The 20,979-nt window shown below is 47.7% G+C and overlaps 1 protein-coding gene across 2 annotated transcripts in view; it reads left to right on the plus strand.

The window, feature by feature from the left end:
- Nucleotides 1-5,337: 5,337 nt before the first annotated feature.
- Nucleotides 5,338-20,979, plus strand: part of SHC4 (SHC adaptor protein 4) — a 29,087-nt gene continuing 13,445 nt past the window's right edge. The window contains exons 1-5 of one of the 2 annotated variants that reach the window (XM_050978638.1): nucleotides 6,037-6,165; nucleotides 6,264-6,608; nucleotides 13,417-13,487; nucleotides 19,437-19,500; nucleotides 20,399-20,518. In XM_050978638.1, the coding sequence (XP_050834595.1) occupies nucleotides 6,160-6,165; nucleotides 6,264-6,608; nucleotides 13,417-13,487; nucleotides 19,437-19,500; nucleotides 20,399-20,518 (606 nt within the window). In that variant the 5' untranslated portion in view covers nucleotides 6,037-6,159. Of the gene's footprint in view, nucleotides 6,609-13,416; nucleotides 13,488-19,436; nucleotides 19,501-20,398; nucleotides 20,519-20,979 lie in introns of both variants that reach the window. The other variant, XM_009089937.4, reaches the window with a different exon arrangement.

Below are 20,979 nucleotides of genomic sequence, written 5' to 3' on the forward strand. Positions count from 1 at the left end.
TTTCACATGGATCCCAGCCCTCTGTTGTCACCCACCATGTCACTGGCCAGAAAAATATTAGATAGAAAAACCCACCCTTCTTCAGAGACCCAGGGACTGAAGCAGGTCCAGAATATTGAGTTGGAAATAATGTTTTTACTCTTATAAGAGGAAATAAGCAAGGATAAGCACAGGGACTTCCAAAAGCTGGGATTTCTCTCATACTCTACTGGATGAGAACTTCAGTTGACCTGCCCTAATTGTTGGAGTGATGGATGAAGTCACCTTTGGAAAATGACACCCTGTATGTTGTCCCCTCTTTAACTGCTCACCTGTAACCAGGTCATTAACTGTTTTGCAGCTCCCACATGAAGAGGATAAAGCTTTGTCCTGTAATTCTGGAGTTTCTGTACCTCAGCTTCATGTTTCAGTTCTGCTATTGCAGTTGTCTTCTGGTGGAAGTGCTTCTGTTACAAACCTCACTTTGGAGGTTCTATGACTTGCAGTCAGAATTACTCCACCAATTACTCCTCTTGTCTGGGTTCAGTCTCTGTCTTCTCAACCTGATACGAGTTTTGGAAAGTACAAGAAAAAGTGTGTGGCACAGTGTGACCTGTGCTATGGAAATGACAAAAAATTAGTTACCTTTAGGCCTTTACAAATTGAGTTTTTTTCTTCCCTCTTCATTTCTTCACTGTTTAAGATACACTAACATTGAGCAAATTTCCTTGCCTCCGGTGAATTTTTAAGTGCTTTGCACTCCTGCATATACCAAAAGAGTCACCACAAGAAAATTGCTCCTGCTAAATTCCTTCAGGCAACCTGTGCTGCCGTAGCAGCATGGGCTCTCCCCTACCAGGTTTATAGGGATGGGGGCTGGAATTTGTGTGTACACAATGTGTGGAAAGACCCCAGTCAGTCAAACTGCACTAAGCAAAAAGGATAGCTCCTTGGACTTGCTTTTAGATTTTTAGGATCATTGTGAATAAACACAGGGCTTTAATAATTTTTTGCTTATTGTTGTGGGTTTTTGTTTTTTTGGGTTTTTTTTAAGTGCTGCTGGGCAAAACCAACCCACCCCACAGGAGCTGCTTCCAGCTGCAGGCTCTTTACCTCAGGGGCTCTTTTATGAGTTAGCAGACGCAGGGGAAGCTCAGCTGGAATGCACTTCCAGGGCCCAGCTGCAGCCCCAGTGTGCTCCAAGCTGGTAAAGGAGTTTTCCATGGAGCCTGGGGAGCTCCCAGACGAGGCAGATGCGTGGGGCTCTGTCTGGGCACCATGAGAACACCCAGCTCTCTCCTATGTTGTTCTCCAGGGATACAGCCTCAGTGAGTAATGAGGAATTTAATCATCATGTAAGGCTGATAATGGACTTGTTTCTCTGCAAGGGGAAATGGGAGAGGGAGCATGGGATGAACTGCATGTCCCAGTTATCTGTGTGGAGCTGTGTTTGTCTTTGGCTTCCTCAGGAGACTCTGGAGGCTGCAGCAGCACTGCTCCCACCCACAGCAACTCAGTCTGTTTACAGGGAAAGTTAATGTGTGTCCACACCAAATTTAAAACAACTTTGGGCTTCTACAAAGCTTTGTACTGCTGTAGTAGGTTACTCATTTCTTGCAGAGTTATAAAGCAATAATAAATGTTGTCACTCATTTGGGGGTTCTGTACAGTTTTTGAAAAAATTGTAGCAAAAGTCTTCCTCTGCCCAAGAGTGTTTAAAGGTCTTGGGGACTTCCTGCCTGCAGGTGTGATGGTAAGTGTCCCATTGGGGGGGACAGTCCCATTGACTGTCTTGAGGAATAGGTAAGCACCAGAGAGGTGAGGATGTTTGCCAAAAAAAAAAAAAAAAAAAAAAAAAAAAAAAAAAAACCAAAACAAACCAGTTTGTGTGTGTGACTTTCTCTAGTGGAAATAAACTACTTCAGGCTTCCCAGAGGGAGCTGCCACTTGTGTTGTTACCTGCCACGGGATTTTCCTGCCACTCTGTATCAATTTGCGGATTTCTTCCAGGATCAGCCAGGCATGTCAATGAGGAAGTAAGGCAGATCAGCTTGGTGCACCTCAGCATGAGTTAACTCTGCTCTTGCTATTTATAAAGGGAAAAAAGTCCCTTGGTTAGTGCATATTCTAACAGAAAGGCCAAGCTCTGATGTTCGGGTTGCGAGCAGCAGGTTACGGCTTCCTCCGGGCTCCTGCAAGAGGCAGCTGCTGGTCAGGCGTGCTCTGCAGGTGCTTGGCAGCGTTTTTCCCGTGTTGCTGCCCCCACACTCCCGCCCTGAGACTGCTGGGCTGCCTGCTCTCCTCTCCTCTCAGCTGGTTCCCAGCTCGCCGTGAACTCTCCCATCCCCAGCGAGTGCTGCGTGCCCCTGACCCGGCCCCTGCACGGAAAGAGAAGGTGGGGTGGTGGCACTAAAATGAGCCGTGATCCCACAGCCCCAGAGATGAAACGGGGCCGCTGCCAAGGGTGCCTGAGGCTGTAGGCTGACACTGCTGCTTCCAACCAGAGCGGCTGTCCGTGGTGATGCTGGAGATGTGGCTGCTGCTGCCTTGCCTCCTTCTCTGCAGCTCTTTGACAGGGCTGTTAGAAGTGGCTGTAGCTGGTTGGTTGCTCCTAAGAAACGGTGCTGCCTCACCAGTGAGGTTACACCTGCCGAAGCTCCTGTCCCCTCTGACAATACCCGACTGTGGGGGTTGCTCACAGCAGTTTCTCCTGCAGCATGTTTGAGGCTGAGAGGCTGCTTGGGGCTGTAAACAGGGTGTGATGGAGGGCTGGGGTGTGATGGGTAACAGAGACTGAGGGAGAGGTTTCAGCTCATGTCTGTGCACCGTTAGGGCGTTCCCATGTGTGGCACGGCCCTTGGTCAGCAGCCATGTGAGGGGAAAAATGGTTTTTCCTCATGTCCTGCTGGGGCAGCAGCAGGGTAGGGCAGGGAGCTGGGAGGGTGAGGAACCCTGAATACAGTGAGCAACAGGGCATTCGAGCTGTGAGCAAGAAACACAGGCTCCTTTTAGACAAGGCTGTAGGCTCAGTTTCACCAGTGCTTAAAGAAGCTTTGTTCTCTGTGCTGGTTAGAGGCTGATTTCCCAGTATCTTAAACAGAAATCTTGTTTTAGCCTTGAGAAAAAAAGCTTTTTAATTTATAAAGGCATGGCATTTTTCTTTTCCCTCCTCTCCCTCCCCACAATGGCTGGTATTGCTTGGACAATGCTGCAAAGAGCAGCATTGTCCAAGGGGGTTCTGCTCTTGAGCTTGTATTTCTTGATCACTGCTGAAAACAGAGCTTGTCACAATTGCATTTTTCTCTGGAACCTGCAGTAAAACACCAGCTATTCTTCCCCTCCTACACTGTGATCACTCTTGCTGGTGCCTGAGAGCAGAGAAATGCTGATTAAAGCACCAGCCTCCCTTGTCTCTGGAGAAGCCACCCTGAGCCCCCCATGGCACCTTGAGAGGGCAGTAAGGCTTTGGCCATGGGTCAGCAGATGCTGGTGCCATGCAGGGCTCCAAACAAAATCATGGGTGATTAGTGAAGGACAGCTTGTTGCATTACTGTTTCTTTTCCTTGAAAACATCCCCTTTCACCTCACAGGTTTAAGGATTGCCCCATTAACTCTTTTCTCCTGCCAGCTCCTGTCAGCTGCAGTGGGACAGGGAGGGGATTGCATCTCCTGCAGGCCCAGCAGGGACCCCACCTGCCCATTTTCTTGCTCACACAAGTAAAGAAGGCTCAAATCGCCTCCTGAGGAAGAATCAGCAGGCAGGCTCAGGAGATGAGGACCTAAGGCACAGGGGAGTGTCCTGGTCACCAAGTCATACTTTCCTGGTGCTGTCATCTATGCCAAGGGGCTGCTGTAAGGCAAGAAGATCCTTGCTGTGTGTTCAGAGACAAGGTAGGAAGGATGGTAAGGCTAATCTTGCACAACGACGAAATTTGGCTTGTTTTTTTGCATGTTTTTCATGGCAGTAAAAAGAAGACAAATCTGGGAGGTTCCCCAGTATGGAAGCCGGGGGCATCAGCATCTCCCTGAATGCTGGTCCTCATTGTTCCCTCCATGGGAAGCACAGTTTGCACTCCCCTCCAGGCCCTCCTTATCACCAGTGTGGGCCCCATGGCCTCTCCATCCCAGTTTTCCTTCCAGCCATGTTGATGTCACGTTCAGCATGGCATTGAAATGAAAGAAAAATGCTCATGCTAGGAGAGTTTCTGTGCTTTATGTACAATCAGTACTGCAGCTAATCACTTCTAAAATTTTCTATTCCTTTGTGCTCAAAGCCATCATTAAAGCTTCATGAGAAATTAGTCATTCTTTGTAACTTGTGGCTGGTCCAGGTTTTGCCTCTGATTTTGTGAGCAGTCTGAGCCATCCTCACCAAAATGGGTTGATTCAAAGCAGCCACTTCCTCTTTGAGCCACATTTCACTAAAGGAGTTTGGACTGGTTTTTTTCCCGCTACCTTACTGTGGCAGCTATTGCATCTTTAGGATTAACACCAGCTCTCATACACGAGGTAAAAACCTGGAATGGCTGTGATGAGCTTTCTCTCTGTGACAGGGAGAAGCTGTCATTTTCTCCGCCTGTCACAGGCAGGGCAATGGGCAGCACGGCCTCTCCTCAGGCACCAGCAGCTGATGCACAGCCCTGAACGCCAGCAGAGGAAGAGGCCGCACCACTGCGAGCATGAGGAAGGTGAACTCATCATGGCAAATCCAGCTAGAGAAAACGCCTCAGCTAAGGGAGGGAGCGAGGCTCTCCTGCCGGGTTCCCTCTCCTGGCTCGACCCCCGTGGTGCTGAATTTCTCTGCCCCGGGTGTCGAAGCCCACACGGAGCCGAGCTAACTCGTGCCGAGGGCCCTGATATTTTCAGAGAGTAAAACAAACCTGTCTCGCTTCCTTGGCTGCCGGAGGTACCCGCGATGCCTGAGGGGGATCCCCCCGGCTGGAGCCGAGCTGCTGGGCAGGGAGAGCTGGGACAAGCCTGCCCTTTCCTTGGCGCCGGCCGGGCAGCCAGGGAGGCATCGCAGCCCAGGCTGGGCCCCGGCCCTTGGCTCTGCCCGTGCAGCCGTGGAGGAGGAATGGCCGCAGAACGGGGATTTGGATTTTGGGGGATTTTGGGGGTTTTGGGCACCACCCCGAGGGTCCCTCGCGCCCCCTCTCCCCCCGCCCCCCCGCGTTCTCCGCGCGCTGAGGGCGCGTGAGCCGGCGGCGGGAGGCGATTGGCTGCGAGGCGCCCCCCGGGGGCCGCCGGGCCGCGGCCGCGCGCCGAGCGCCATTCACGGCGCTGCTCGCCCGCACGCGCCGAGCCCATTCACAAAAAAACTTCATTCATAAACCGGCGGCGGCGGCCGGGCTGCGGCGGGGGCGGCCCGGGCGCTGCGGAGCTGCTGCCCCGCGGCGCTGCGGGAAACGGCCCCGGAGCCGCAGGAGTATTCCGTTGTTTCGGGATTATTATGGTGCTGAAGGACTTTCCAGCAGGAATTAGCGAGACCGACGTTACTCAGTGTTTTTGGAAAGAATCCTGGGTTTGTGCCTGACGGCGGGGCAGGAGCTGCAGCGCAGGGATGCTCTTCGCCTCTGGGGCAGCGGCGGTGGAAGTGCAGAGAGTCGGGCACCTTACGGGGTTCATGCCGGTCTGAAAATACGTTTGGGCTTGTAACTGTCTTGATCTGCTTTGTGTGGAATATGCCTGAGCTTTCGCTGCAGCCAGGACTCTGCAATTATTGATGCTACAGCTGTGAATCTTCAGAGCTAGATGGGATTTAGTGCCTGGCTTGAGGCAGCAATGAAGGCAGGTTTGGATAGTGGCTCTTCAGCTTAAGCTGCTGTACCACCGATGTGCTTTCCTGTATGCTGCTTTTATTTCTGCTTACAAAATGCCAGATGTCCATGCAGTTTTAAGCCTTGTTCTTTGAGGAAAATAAACCATTCAAGAGGGAGTCAGCAAATATATCCAATAGGTTTCTGTTCTGAAAATTGTTTGACTTGCTTGATTCCCATATAATTTATCTACAAGAGCTAATTTATGCAAGAATATCCAGTTACAGACCTGCCAAGGCTATGAGAGAACGCAGCCAGCAGAGCCTCGGTGGACACGTCCTGTATGTAGGGTTATTCAGACATCCAGGAATGCTGCACAGGGCTAAGTACAGCCGATTCAGGAATGATTCCATAACCTCCCTAGATGAAGGTACACAAAATACATCTTTAAATATCAAAGGTTCTTCCTCCTCTTCCCATTCTTCAACACCCAATTTACTGACAGAAGATGTCTCCTTGGGGCCGCAGGACACCTGCACCACGCTGTGCACGCTGATCCCCCGGATGGCCAACATTAAACTTGCCAACCCCTCCAATCTGCCGGGCCTGAAAAGCTTCTGCCTGGGAACCAAAGAGGTGCCACGAATCAAACTCACGGAATGCGTTACCATCCCGAGCAGCCCGACCTCGCCTGAGATCAGCTGCCTGTCAGCCTCCTACCCCCAGCCCGACCTGGACAAGCTGGTCCTGACCCCAAAGGCAGCGGGTGACTGTGCTGAGGAGGCCGCTGCTGTGGGCAGGCAGGACAGGGGCCTGGCCCAGAGCAATGACAGCACGTACAGCCAGGAGCCAGGAACCACCTACAGCGTGCGGGTGAGTACTTCTCCCTGGGCTTCCATCCTCTGACAAAGCAAACAGCTCAGCTGGCTGCTGGGTGACCTCCATTTTCCTGCCTCTAGAGTCCATGCCCCAACCACTGCGTTCTCCCATGTAGTTCCTGTCTTCTGGACAGGGCTGTGGGCTGTGGCATTGAGCTGGGGGAGCTAAAAGCACCAGCTGCTTCCAGAGGTAACCCAACATCCACTTCCAAAGGACTATCTGTAGACTCTCTGAGGAGTGCTCCTGAACCGCGACTGAAACGGGTTACTCTACATGTTGGAGGGAAAAAGAGGCCCATGAGAGGGCCTCCCATCCCTCACAGAAAGCAACACCAGGCATTAGGTGCATTCTGGCCCACGCTGCTGACATTTGTCAGGGAGGCTGTGGGGCAGGCACTGCGCAGGTTGTATTTCCAGTATGGTTTTCAGCTGGTCTTCCTTTTGTGGGCAATATCTCAGAAGGGGGTTCACTGGCAGCAGCCTCACAATACAACAGGGAGATTTTTTTTCCTTCATCTTCCTGGTTATGTTGCTCCCATGGCTGTGGGCCTGCAGGAACCTGCCCTAGGAGAGCTGCAGGGACATCGCTGACATGTCCTGGCCAAAATCTTGGTGGTTTTTTCAACTAGCCCTTTCAATTGTAACAAGCAGATTGGTAAATATGGGGGTTTGGGCATATCAGCATCAGAGGATGTGCAAGGGGAGAGGATGAGCAAGGTACTAATTTCCCCAGAGACCACTAGACTTCTGGGAATGAAGCCTCAGATGGGCTGGGAAGTGGCCAGGGCTGCAGCATGGCAGGACTCTGGTGCAGAGGGATGGTCTCACCTGAAGGCAAAGTGGGACCAAGAGACCAAGGGCTGGGCATTTGGAGCTGCTTCCAATCTTTACCCTCTAACCCTGGCCCTTGCCCTCCCTCCTGTGTGTTTGGAGGCACTCACTCTCCCCATGCAGCTTCTTGTGCCCTGTTGGGGTATGGAATTGCTGGGATCTCCACAGAGACCCTTTTAGGAGGTAGATCAGGTCTATGTTTTTGGGACTGCTGCTGCCAGAGATCTTTGACCTTAGCAGCTTAATCAGAGAGGAGGATTCAGCAATTACATGGAGAGGATCTACAGTTATTTTAGAAAGGCAATAATGTGGTGAATTAAAGAAATGTTGTAGGGCAGAAGCTGTCCCCTGCAGACTGGAGTGAGGCAGAAATTTTCTTGGTGTTGTTCTAATGAGGGGCCATGCTGGGCTCATTGCATTTCCTGGGGAGGCAACTGTGGCCAGGTGTGACTGGTGGTGACAGGGCTCCTGTGTCACGGCTGCATGTCACCCAGGCTTGGTGAGGAAGCTGAGACCCATAATAGCACCTGGTCCCCCCAAATGCTCATGCAAATAACAAAGAGCCCAAATACTAATATCCCGTCTGGACAACTCTGATTCTCATACCGTTGTTTTTCAAAACATGCTTTGTACGCAGATTGCTGCAGGCTTTACAAGGGGGATATTTACCATGTCCTTGTTCACATTCTACCTGTTAAAAACCTTCCCACAATGCTGCCCATCTGGAGCTGAGGTTGTCTCTGAATGTTACCCATAGTGGCCATGGCACTTGTCTTTCCTGCTGGTGTTTGTTATGGCTGTGATGAACCTGAGGGATATTCCAAGAGGCACTTGCCATCCTTTCCTTGCTTGTTGGGGAGTGCCAGGGATGTGACTGCTGCTGAGAAGGAGGATAAGATCTGTCTCTCAGCATTGTCCTGCATCAGTGGTTTCTCTGAGAATAGCAAGGATCATGTTTACTGGACCTAACATGGAGTAAGGCTCTGTACTTGAGCTTAAATCAAAGCATGAGTCTTTGAAAGATGATTGGTTTTAAGAATTATTTAACTAAAATATGAAAAGGAAATATTATTGCCAGGTATTTCATTACAATACCATTATACTTTATAATAATATGGTAAAGGTTGTTTGCGGCATCCTTTGTCTCAAAGGGCTTTTAGCAACGTACAGGTTGATGTACCTCTGCTAGTGGTTTGATGGTGAATGCATATAGATATATGCCATCATATATGTCTAAAAACAGCCACATGTCTCTAGATTAAAAGGAGCCTGACTACTTCTAGCACAGTCATTCAGAATTGCATGAACGGCACCCTGAAAGCACTCGTGGGCACCAGTGCCCTGCACAGTCCTGCTGCTGTCCACGGAGGATGCGACAGGCCGGCCTGGAGCAGTTGCTCCTTGCCTCTGTGTGGGGAAGTGGGTCCAGCACAGCCCTTTCCTGGTCCTAGATTGCCACCAGTGCCTCTTCCATCTTCAGGGCAGGGAAATATTGTGGTATTTGAGCTGCAGCCACTTCGGTGGCGCGCAGCATCCTGACACTGCACCCGGAGAGCTGATCTGCATCGCCCGTCGTAAATAAATAACTACACGCGTCTGCACAGCCGGGGCTCTCGCAGGAAGGAGATGGGCTCCGGTGATTCATGGCTTCAGAGCCGCAGCTGTGAATCATGAGCCGGGGGTGTCGGGACGGTGGCTGTGCCGGGCTCGGGGTTTGAGGTTTGGGCAGCCCTGCAGCGCCTGTCCGTGCGCGCCTCGTCCCAAGGGAATGCGCCTCGGCACCCGGCATCGCTTGCGGGGCACTCGCCCCTCTCTGGGGAATGGATTCTCTCAGGAACCGGCGTGTTTATCCCAGCCGGAGAACGGGGACAGGGTGGATTGAGAACAATTCTGTTAGAGACCTGGCCCGAGTGCAGTGCTGCAGAAAGTGGTTTTTCAGAAAGCAAAACTGAAATATTTCTATATGTCTGTAATTATCATTTTTCCCTGTTTGGTTCCCCCCCCCTCCACCCCGGATATATTTAAAAATTGAAAACCTGTGAATGAAAGGGTCAGACTTTCCGAGGAAAAAAAAAAAAATCATTTATCAAAAGCTATTCTTCTTCACAAAAAGCCCTGGCTTGCTGCCCTCAGGGAAGAGGCTGTGCTGCGTGGGCATGAGGAGTGGGACAGACCAAGGGCCTGTCTGTCTGTCTGCACTGCTGCTGCTGCAGGGGGGAAGACAAGAGCAGGACAGGCACATGAGGAGAGTTAGGCTAGCACTGACAAACTACTGGGAGGGCGTGGGTTTGTGCCTAATGATCTTTAATGGGTTCTTTTAATCCTTGAAGGTATCTAGTCTGTTTTCCAGCTATTTCTGCCTGGATTTTGTGCTGTCTCACAGGTGCCCTGGGGGTACCACCCACGTCTGTAGTGGTGTGCACTGCTGCTGTGGGCTGCCTTGGCCTCTCTGCTTGCTGTGGTGGGGATGGCAGAGGTTCTGCTGGCTTTGCTTTTGGATCTGGATGGGGTTGGCGTTTGCTGGAGGAAACCAGTGTGGTTCAGGCTGAGGAACGAGCCAGTTGAATGTCCTGCAGGGTGCAAACTTGGGCCAAAGTTCTTCATTAGCTGCCTGACTAGTGGCTGCTTACAGTTACGGAGCACTTACCCCAGCCCAGTAAACCCTGCTGTGTGAGGCAGGATGAGCAGCTGAGCTGACTGGCACAGTGCAGTCTGTGTGCTGGCAGGAGCAGTGCCAATGCCAGGGAGCTCTGGTGGTCTCTGCTTTCCAGTGGACACAGCGATTTTCTAACCCCAAGGCTACCAGACGCAGCATTTAAGAAAGGGCTGAGAAAACTTGCCTACCAAAACTACAATAACCGTGTTTTGCTCCTTCCCCACATCCCTGGCTGCGTTCTGTTGTCCATGGAAGGAAGACAACACTTTACTTTCCTGCTATGGTGAAAGCAGAGAAATCTCACAACAGGTTCCTGAGCCTAGCACTCTGCATTGTCCTGCCATGTGCTGCTTATTCACATGGGCCCTGCCTGGTGCCTTCTCATCTCCTCCCACGCAGTTCCTCATCCTGTTTGCAGCCACTTTCTGTCATCTCACGTAAATAGATGTGAAAAGATGTGTGCATCTTCAATGACTGCTGTTCTCTCCTGGTGGTGTGGGGAAATGCAAGCCAGCCCCAGATCATCCTCTGTACTCAAACACCAAGGGACAAAGCAGTCCCTGGTGCCAGTGCTCTCACAGCCCTTTGCAGGCAGATGGGATATCTCTGCACACGTTGCCATTAGTGGAGCCTTTCCCTTTCCAGCAGGGGACAGTGAGTCTTTCCTTCCTAAGAGCTCCTGCTTGTCTTGGCAGGAGCTCTCCATTCTGCTGCGACAGAACAGTGGGTTCAGCATCCTCTTTCATTGGCCGTGTCAGATCTTTAGCACTTTCACTGTTGCTGTTCTGTTTTTCTGTAGGTAGCTGAATTCTGCAGTTACATCTGTGCTTGCTGCCCAGGCTGGTTAGTGCACCCTTGGGCCTGTGTCCAGCTTCCCCCAGCTTCCTTGCAGCTCAGTGAACTGGGTCTTGCCTCTCTCTGTGGGCTTCAGAAGATGAACACCCCTCCCTGTACACCACCTCTGGACCCAGTTTTCACAAGAGCACCTGGTGAACAGCTTGCACCGGAGCAAGAGCTGTGGGCTGCTGTGGCTTCCTCTCGCAGGCACCTGTGGTTGCTGCCCTGCTCATGCCTTAGTTTAACCTTCCCTGCAGCAGGAAGGGTGGAGCTGGCCTTGACCCTGCACCACCAGAGAAGCCCATTTCTGTTTTTCTGGGATGTGCTGTTTGGGGTGTACAGGACAGGAAGTGGGGACACCACCTGAACTGGAGTTTGGGTGCAGAAGTCTCTGAGACAAACATTGTCCTTCTTCACTGCTTTCCTCTTCCTCTCATGCATTGGTTGTGCTGCTTCTCATATTTTGCAGTGGAGGGGTTAATATTTTTGTTTATTGTTAATTTTTTTTTCTTCCTCAGAGAGCATCTTTTGTTCTCTTGAATAGGCTTCTGGTATTTCATTGTCCTTTTGTGTGCTCCATGCACTTCTCCCAGGCTCTGTGACCCTGACTTGTTCTGCCCCAGCCTCAATTGTCCCCCTGCCAAAGGCTCTGCTGGCTCTCTGTACCCTCATACTGCGATGTGAAGGTTCAGCCATTTCTAACTGTGCCAGTTCAGATAACCAACGACAGCTAAAATAAATGAGAGATGCAGTGAGGTGCCATGTTAATGCACTTCCCTACTCAGGCTTTTAAAAGGAAAAAAAAAAACGTCTTTTGTGAATCATTGATAAGTTCAGCTTCACTCAGGGTCACTTATGCAAAAGCCCAATATTGATTTTTCATCTTTGCTTAGAGTAGCTTCCCACGCATCTGTTCAGGATGCAATGGGGACTCACTTGTCAGCATATGACTCACCTACTTCTCTAAATTTTTTTTTTTCAAGGATAGAGGAGCAGCCAACCAGCTTACAGGATGCTTGACCTTATACTGTAGGATCAGAGGTCGTTACTGTGCTACAAGCTGAGGCTCTAGACATATTTTCCACATTTGCTTTGTTCCTGTTAAGCAGGAATATCTTTAACAAGGCAGATAGCTCTCAAAGTCATTAAATGTTCATTAGGGAAGCAGTTCTGCCAACCTTTCAGATTCTTATTGATGTCCTTCCAGGTCTCTGACCTAATTCTGGAGTTCTCCCAAGGGTTACATTGCTATCTGGAAAGAAAGCAAAATAGGGATAATACAATTGCTGTGGAGTCCCTGACTGCACATAAAAAATTCTCTTTTTCACACACTTATTTCTGAAAGTCTCCAAAGCTGAAACAGATACCTAAATCCAATCCTCTCTGAATGGCCCAGCAGAAAAATTGATTTACAGGCAAAGTGAGGCAGAGGAACTAAATATGGTACCTTTCTTTGACACAGAATACCTCCTCCATCCGTTCAGACAAGGGACAGAGTATGCATGACCTGGCCTGGGTTTTCCAAGTTGTCTCTGTCCCAGAGGCTTTGACTTCCTACAGGAGAGGTCTGCACAGGCATGCTGTGACTGCAGCCCTTGGGCACTGTGTGAACACTGCAGGATGGTCCCAAGAGGAAAAATGAGAGACCCAGCCCTGTGCCAGCCTGTTGAAATGAAGAGATCCGACTGCTTCAACAACAGAGAGATTGACATCCGTAGAAATGCTGAAAGATTAGTAAGATATGGTTAGGGATATACCAACACATCTTTGATATTTCCAAGAATTAGTCTTATACAAGTCCCAAATGAGTATAGAAAAAGCCCCAGCTCTGTCCCATACAACAGAAGTGTGGCAGTCAGCCTTTAATTTAAAGCAGGTCAGTTTATAGTGTAGGCTCTTAAGAGCTGTTGCTATGAGCTGTAATTGCAACTTCACATTTTTCATCCTCTGCAGAGGTTATTTGTCATCAGACATGTAGCAGTGTGGAGCCAGTGGTTTTCCTTGTGGCCTGTAATGCCTCCTACTCTCTGAAGGGACACTCAGCTCTTCTGCATGGGGGCTCTGAGTGCATTGGTCTCAAGGGGCTTCCTGAGCCTCTCTGCTCTGAGGACTCTGTTCTTTCCAGTATTTCCTCATGTATTCCTCCCAGCTCAGTGTCACAGGCTAATAAGTGAGAATAAGCAGAAATGGAAAAAAAAGGAATAATTGGATTTTGTGTCCCCAGAGTGCTTTGCCTTTTTTTTTTTTTTTTTTTTGTTACTATGGTGTTTAAGCCGTTGGTATCTTTATTGCTCTTCTCTACACTTTTACTAAAACAAGATCTATTTAGGAAGCAGCTTTAGGATGGCTGATTTGATTTTCCATTTAGACTGTGGTTCTGCATAAACTTAGTGGACAATAATCAGATTTGCTTCCTCCTGTGATCCTCCTCTTACTTGTGTACTAATAGTTCTCCCTTTCCTCTGTCTCTTTTCCATAGTACATGGGCTGTATTGAGGTGCTGCAGTCAATGAGATCCCTGGACTTTGGCACACGAACACAAGTCACCAGGTAGGTGGTGTAAAACTGAGATTCAGCCCAAGAATGAAAAGCCTGAGTGCTAATTTTTGTATAAAGCTGAGGGTGCGTGCCAACCTCTGAGACAATTCTGAATAGGAGTTTGCATGTTTTGTTTTGTCTTTTCTTAAGTGATGATTTGAATTATTTCATCATTACAATAGGTTATTTGCATTGGAAAATGAATTGTTTCAGGCACAGGCATAATTTCTCTTCCAGTTCTTGCTCAGAGAGCCTCCCCCTGCAGTGGCAGCACAGAGCAGACATCCCCAGCCAGCTGGGGACCGGCAGCAGCTGGGCTGTGCACGTGGCTCAGCGCTTCCTGCACGGCTCTCCCAAGGCACAGGGGAAATCCACTGGTGCTGCTGTGCCTGTGGGTGCCATGGCCAGCGTGGAGAGCCAGGACCCTTATGGGTCTCTCTGTCACACTACTTCCCAATTGATGCAGAAAGTGCCATCAGTCCCTCAATCCAGTAAGGTCATCTAAGGAATATTTATCAGATGTATGACACCTCTTGACCCCATCTTCACCAAGACCAGCCTCAGCTGGAAATGGAGTCACAAGGAAAACATGTTGAAATACAGCTGTTTCCGTCTGTACTGCAAGCCCAAGTTTTCAGGCTGCAAATCAGAAAAAGATTAATATTTCATTCTCAGATACAACTGGGGATGTGATTTAAACGGGAAATATTTTGTGGTCTTTTGAGAACTTTGCAACTTCTGTTCCAGGTTACTGCCAGTTTCTGGGTCTAGATTGTTAGTACCCCTACCTGTGGGGTGGCTGAAATTTCCTGTCAGAAATAGAAAAGCGCAATATTTTTTTTTTATTATTTATTCTTGTAAGTCTGGCAGTGCAGAAGTGTTTGAGTTTTCAAAACAATCACCTTCTATCCAGCTCTGAGTGCTGTGTGGTTCTGTGATGTGCTCATGGTCCACCAGTCAGGACTAGTGCCAGGCAGCCCCACAGCCGCCCAGTTTTTTGGGGAGGTAGGTGGCTGCAGGTTGTCTTCACCTGGCCTTAGACATGTTCCCTTTTCCTCTCAGCTGCTTTTCTGGCATAGTTCGTGCTGAGGATGCCAGGAGTGTGGTTGAGGCTTCCTGTACCTGCCCAGCTCTTCCTTCCTGCTGGAGGGAGATTTTCAAGTGCTGTTTTCCTTCCTCAAGTTTGTATCCAAAAATTCATGGAGAAAGGAAAGCAACGTGAAGGGATTAGTGTTACATTTATACCTGTTGGCTCCCAGACTTAGCAGCTGAAAGGACCTGAAAAACATGAGTCCTTCAATGCCTACAGACTTCACTTGAAAGCTGTCCCGTTTGTTTTATATTCAAAACCAGCAATTCTTGACTTGTACAACTGGGATAAGCACACACTCACCCAGATCTTCCATGTGTGTATGAAGAAGTGCCTCAGATGCCAATATACTTCCCTCAGGCAGGTCCTTTACAGACCAAGAAGAGCCATGTAATACACCCAGCCCGGGCCACTGTGTTCTTCACAGCTCAGCCAGAGGGCGAGGTTATCTCCTGTTTGCAAGAGGTGTGTGTGTGCTGTGCTAACAGAACAGAGCTTTGGCTGGTTTGTCAGGAAAATAATGAATATTAATTACTGCGTGACAAGAGCTTGCCAACTTAAATTTGGGCTAGATAGTAACGTTTTGTTAAGCAGAATTGTGTCAAAACTTAACAATGGAAATATTTCCATCACCTAAAAAAAATGCCACTGCTGACCTTAACGGGCTCTTTTGTGCATGAGAAATTCAAAACTTAAACTGTTTGCAACCCAAATGCTGAAGTGCTGAGCTCACACATGCAGACTTTAAAGTTCAATCGATGACAAGCTGACTGGAGCAAAGATAACATTGATTATTCCCCTATTGTTCTCTCGGGGGAGTAAGTTTATACACACATGCACAATGCACCAACCAAGGAGCTGCTGGAAATTACCCCATTTTAACCATGCCTGTTATTTGATTTGGGGTAAAAAATATTTTTACTTTGATGGCATTTCAGTAAACAAAGAGGCATCTTCTGTTTTAAAGTGATGTGGAGTCTCTAGTTACGTCTCCACCCTGCCTTGATTTATGTCTATGTGCATGCTTAGTTACCTCATGGTATCTAAAATTGAAGATATTAGTTACCTTTCTCATGAATGTTGAAAAGATCAACAAACTCATGTTTGCCAAAGTGCAGTGAGGAGTCCAAAGGAGTGAACATGGAGAATGTACCTTCTGCTTTCTTGCAGGACTTGCATTTCCAGTTGCCTGGCAGGCTCATGGTCAGGGAAGGCAGAAAGTGGCTTCTCTGGTGCTGTGAATGACCATGGGATGCAGAGGTGCTGTGTGGCCAAATGACCACAGCACAGCAGGAGAAGGGCTGGGCACTGAGATGCTTTTACCCTCAGCGGCTGGGGGGTGAGGAGGTTGGCACAGGAAATTCCACTGCAAGTTTTCCAGCTCTCTGATGTTGCCTGCCCATGACCCCACTTGTTCTTAGGGACATTCCCTCCATTTTGCAGAAATCTGTGATCTCAAACTCCGTGTAGATGACAAAAGTAACACCAAAAAATAACAGTAAGCGTAACAGATTCTTCTGCTTGGGGGTCTTTGTATTTTTTTTTCCTTTTTTAATGGTTAGCCTGTGCTTGCTGCTCTGGATACAAGATGTGTTTGGGTTGTCACCCTTGTGCTGTGGCAGATCCTGCCTTTGCTGGACCCTAATGTGTGCTTCTCTTGTCCAGCCATTCAGCTCTTTTCCTCTTACACATTTCCCACTTCTGTTAAATCAAGCTGGTTATTAGTCATTAAATTTGGGCATTTCTGGGAAAAGAGGTTCTGTATCTTGGATTGGGACATTAACTTATAAACTCGAAAATGGTCAGGCAGTGAGGGGTGAAGGGTGTCTGAAATGTGCAGCCAGGGAGGGCTGCTGGAAGAAGGCTGACTTTGTTTGGAAGATTAATTTCAACTTTGTTGAGCCACATAATCCCTTTCTGTTACATGGTGTAGGCAGGGCCCTAGATGCTTAAAAGCAAATCCTCAACAGCATGCTTGCTTGCTTACATCAGCCCATCTTTCGTCTTTTATTCTCATTTTGGGGGAACAATGAACAAAGTGGCTCAGTGTTACTGCCCACAGGCGCTCTCCCTCACGGGCACGCTCTGGGAGCTGCAGGAGCTGGGTTTGCCACAGGTTTCACTCCAGAGCTGCAGACCCAGAGGAAACCTGTTGACTCTACTTCTGAGTGGGCCTGAAAAAAGCCCCAAAAATCTGGTTTAAAGGCTTATGGATGCCAAAAATGGGTCACGCATTTTGGTTTATCATGGGTGCATCCAGAGTTTCTTTCCTTCCTAGTGTGTGGTGCAGTTTCTAGTTTGTGGAAATGACTGCATGTAGGAAGTGTTCAGTTGGAGCAGCAGGTGTTACCAAACTCCTGCTTTTCACACCTTTCAAATAATATTTGTAAAGTTTTGTTAGATCACTTCGAAAATCACCCAGAGGTATGCAGCAAGAAATGTCTGTACAACCATTTCCTCTACCAAAGAGAGGTAATAGAAACTATTAAGTGGAAATGGTTTGCTTCTTTTTGGTTCCTTTTTATTGGACAGTTGATTCAGAGCATGGTGAAGTGGGCAGCAACCACAGTGGCTTGTACAAGAACAGGCTCTGTGGCTGGCAACTCTGCCTGCAACTCTTGATTTCACATGGGCTGCCTGACATGTGCAATAACTCATTTGTCACCAAAAGAGACAACTTCCCTGTTTTTCCAATTTGTTCTGTATCTGGTTTTCTTTCTAGGTAAGGCTAGACTTGAAGGCTCCAGGTAGCCTTAATGTCCTGGCTCTGATTTTAATTTTCTTTAATATTGAATGAGAAGATGAGTTCTCATTTTCCAAGCTGATTATTGGAATCTGCAAGATCATCCTGCAGGATGCCTTCCTCTTTTTTTGTTTTTTGTTTTTTGGTCATGTTTGGCCTTCCTCCTGATAACAGCTAAATAAAACAGGAGCTAACCAAGAAGAGTATCAATATTTGCTTAAAAAACATATTTTCAGTTGTGTAGGGGGAAGTACTTTGCTTTTAAATGCTAAGAAGGGTCAGCGTTTAAAAGGCTGGCTTTCTGATCTTGTGTAGCCCTCAGTGAGGCCCCTTTCCTTCCCTGATGTTTTCACTCAGAAAATATTAATTATATATTGCTGTGGGTGAGGTCTCCATTCATTTGACAGCATCTAGGTTGAATTTCTCAGGGTGTTCCCTCAGTGTATATCACTGATCTTCAGTACTTCCACCACACAGCCTTCTGGTGTGGCAGCCCCGGGGGTGCTGAGCAGGGACAGCAGTGACTGGGGTTCATCTGTGTTGGGCTGGCTTTACTTCCTCTCTCATCTGCAGGGTCCTGGGGGGACCACACTCCTCACTGGGCATCTCTGCTTCATGGAACATACCTGGCTGGAGCCTCTTGTCATTGTGTGGTCTCCTGTTACTTTTCAGCCCTTCTGGACTAAATATTTCTCAGGAGGTGAAGGCCAGTGGTGTTTTCCTCCCACACACACACTGGGATCTGGAAACAGACAAGCTTTCCCAACCAGCTTGTTTCCTAATTAGCTCTTTAGATAATAATTCAATAATACAAACAAACAATTAAACAAACTCCCTTCCCCTTTAGAACAAAAAAAAAAAAAACCCCAGTCTTGGAAGGTAAATCTGAATTCAGCCCCAAGAGAAAGGCTGAGGCATGAAGTGCCCAATATGGGAGCTTAAGGCTGAGAAGACCTCAGCCCCTGTGGGACAGGGCCAGGGCAGTTGGAGACTCCGAGGCTGCAGCTCCAACCGGGATGTGCAGGCAAGGCTGTGGAAACTTGCTGAGCACATCCCAGCCCAGTAAGGCACTGTTCTCCTGTTGGCTCAAAGCAGCAGCTATCAGTGAGGAATAGCCTGTAACTGCCAGCAGAAAGGTTTTGTCCCAGCTGCTGTGCTAACCTTGACCAGGGCCATCAGTGCTGTGCTGTATGTCCAAACCAGTCACTTGCCTGAGCAGAGGCCAGAATGTGCCTTGTTCAAGTTGGAAAACAAACACAGCACAGCACTGTGTTATCCTGTGTGGGATTTATCTTTCATCTAGAAATGAGTTCTGTGAGTGCTTTATACTTTACTCTTCTGCTGCCTGAACCGAGAGGAACCTGCAGAGGAGAATGGGTGGCTAGAGAGAAGGTCTAGTTTGGGAAATTCCTATCAGAGATGGAAAGATATGGATTGATAGCTCTGAAAAGGAACTGGAGAAGCTGATTATACATTCCCACCCCTCCACTGTTGTTTGGGTTATTGTGTTTTTTGGTTTGATTCTGGTTTTTTGGGTTTTTTTTGTTTGTTTGTTTGTGGTTTTTTGTTTGTTTTTTGTTGAGTTTTTTTTTGGGGGGGAGGGTGTTTTTTTGGGATTTTTTTTCTGTGTTTTTTTGGGTTTTTTTTTGAAAAGAAATCCCAAAACCCAGAAAGTCAATCAGAGAACCCAGCTGGGCTCACTCAGCATGCACCTGCTGTGCTAAATAGGAAGGATTAAGGGGAGGGTCCCCTTCTGCCATGCAAGGGACCTATCAACCATTCTGAAAAAAAAGCTTTGAAGGTATTAGGTTGCTTGTCTTCTGGTTAATTTGTTTGAGGTTTTTTTTATTATACAAATTTTCATAAGGTGAAATGGATGGGTTTGATGAAGAAAAAGAATCCAAACCAGGCTGCTGAATCACTGTGTTTTGTTAAATAGTTCTTTTGGCTGTTTTTTTTTTTTAACAGTGGGAGGAAAGAAGAAAGAAAAACAACTGTGAAAGGCCTTCCAGAAGATTTAAGAGTTTATGAGTGGGCCGATAACAATAAATTGCAGAGTTGTTGGCTCTGTTACAGATGGTGCATGTGAAATGATCCAATGGTCTGTGCTGTATTTTTTTATTTGCAGGGAAGCAATAAGCCGACTGTGTGAAGCTGTGTCGGGTACAAATGGAGCTATAAAAAAGCGGAAGGTAAATCCTGTTTTAGCTCAGTAATTATTTTTCTATATCTGCTTTTGATAAGCTGGATACATGGTTCTCTAACAGGCTTCAGTCCATGCTGGAATTAGTGCATTTTAATCCATCTGAACTCAGCCTGGATAACATGGAAGTGCTGGTAGCAGGGTGTTTAGCCTGTTTGGTTTGAGGCTGAGGCTCTGCCCTACTTTATTTCTCTCAGGATTAATGCTTTGCCCAGAGTTCCTGCTTCTACCAGCCCTTGCAGTGCATCGTGCTTTACAAGTTTTAGGCTTTGGCTGCTAAAATATTGGAATTGGAGGTTTTTGGTTTTTTTTTTTTTTTTTTTTGCAAGAGGGAGCTAATTCACTGGAATGTTATCTGCTGCTTATTAATATATTTAAAAAATTAAACGCATTAAACTAAAATGGCAGTGTTTAATGGATTTAATTAAGTAACTGGGATGCTGTGAGGGGCAACGTCAGTGGTTACTGTTGGGTTGTGTCCAGCAGAACTTACAGATTTCCTTCTGTAACTGTGGAGCTCAGGAGGAATGAACTTACTCTTGAAAGAGGAATACATGAGAGAATTTCTTGCTTTACCCAGAAACACTTCATCCTCCAGAAACAAAGAAGTGTTCAGAAAGAAAACTGCACATTCTGAATTACTGAGCCAGCTATAACATTTAGCTCACTGGGATTTTTTTCCCCTCTTATTGACATAAAACCCATTCCTACCAGTATTGCATTCAGAGCTGATGTTAGTTAGAAGATCTATTTGCATTTGATCAAGCCATTATCCTTGCTCCATTGAAAGTCTCAATAAGATACCATAAAACCTCCTTGACTTTCATATGTTTCTGCCCCTCACAGACTGGGCTGACAGCCTCTTTCTTTTCTGTCTTTGTTCAAAGCCTCCAGTGAAGTTTCTGTCTTCTGTACTTGGCAAAAGTAACCTTCAGTTTTCTGGCATGAATATAAAGCTGACCATTTCAACGAGCAGCCTCACTTTGATTAATGCTGACACGCAGCAGGTAGGATACATGTAATCAGTGTCCTTTTCTCCATGCTACAGTTTTGTCCTCGTTTGTGGCTTCTGAGGGAAGGCAATGCCCTGCAAAGTGAATGCAGCACCCTTTAGCAGACCTGTACATGCCTGGTGAAGCTGAATTACATGATGCCTCTGAATTTAAAAATGAAAGCACTTTGGAGGAATTGACATACAGCACAGGTCCTTTTTGTTCATGATGGTGTGTTCCACAGGGAGGGATCCTTGAGCTCTTGGCAAACTGTTTCTCTGGATGTGTTTGCCAGTAAAGTGCCAATAAACAAAACACTAGTTCTGACTGTAGTTTTTGAAAAGTCATAGGAGGGAAAAAAATTGATATAGGTATTAAGTCAGAGCTTGGCTTTGGTATCATTCAAAGCTATTTTACAGCTGGATAATAGGTGTGTATAATCAATTGTACTGTGTAAAGTCTCTAGGCTCTTTTGA

This window comes from Serinus canaria, chromosome 10 (genome assembly GCF_022539315.1).
Source record: "Serinus canaria isolate serCan28SL12 chromosome 10, serCan2020, whole genome shotgun sequence".
In the NCBI taxonomy this organism is placed as follows: domain Eukaryota; kingdom Metazoa; phylum Chordata; class Aves; order Passeriformes; family Fringillidae; genus Serinus; species Serinus canaria.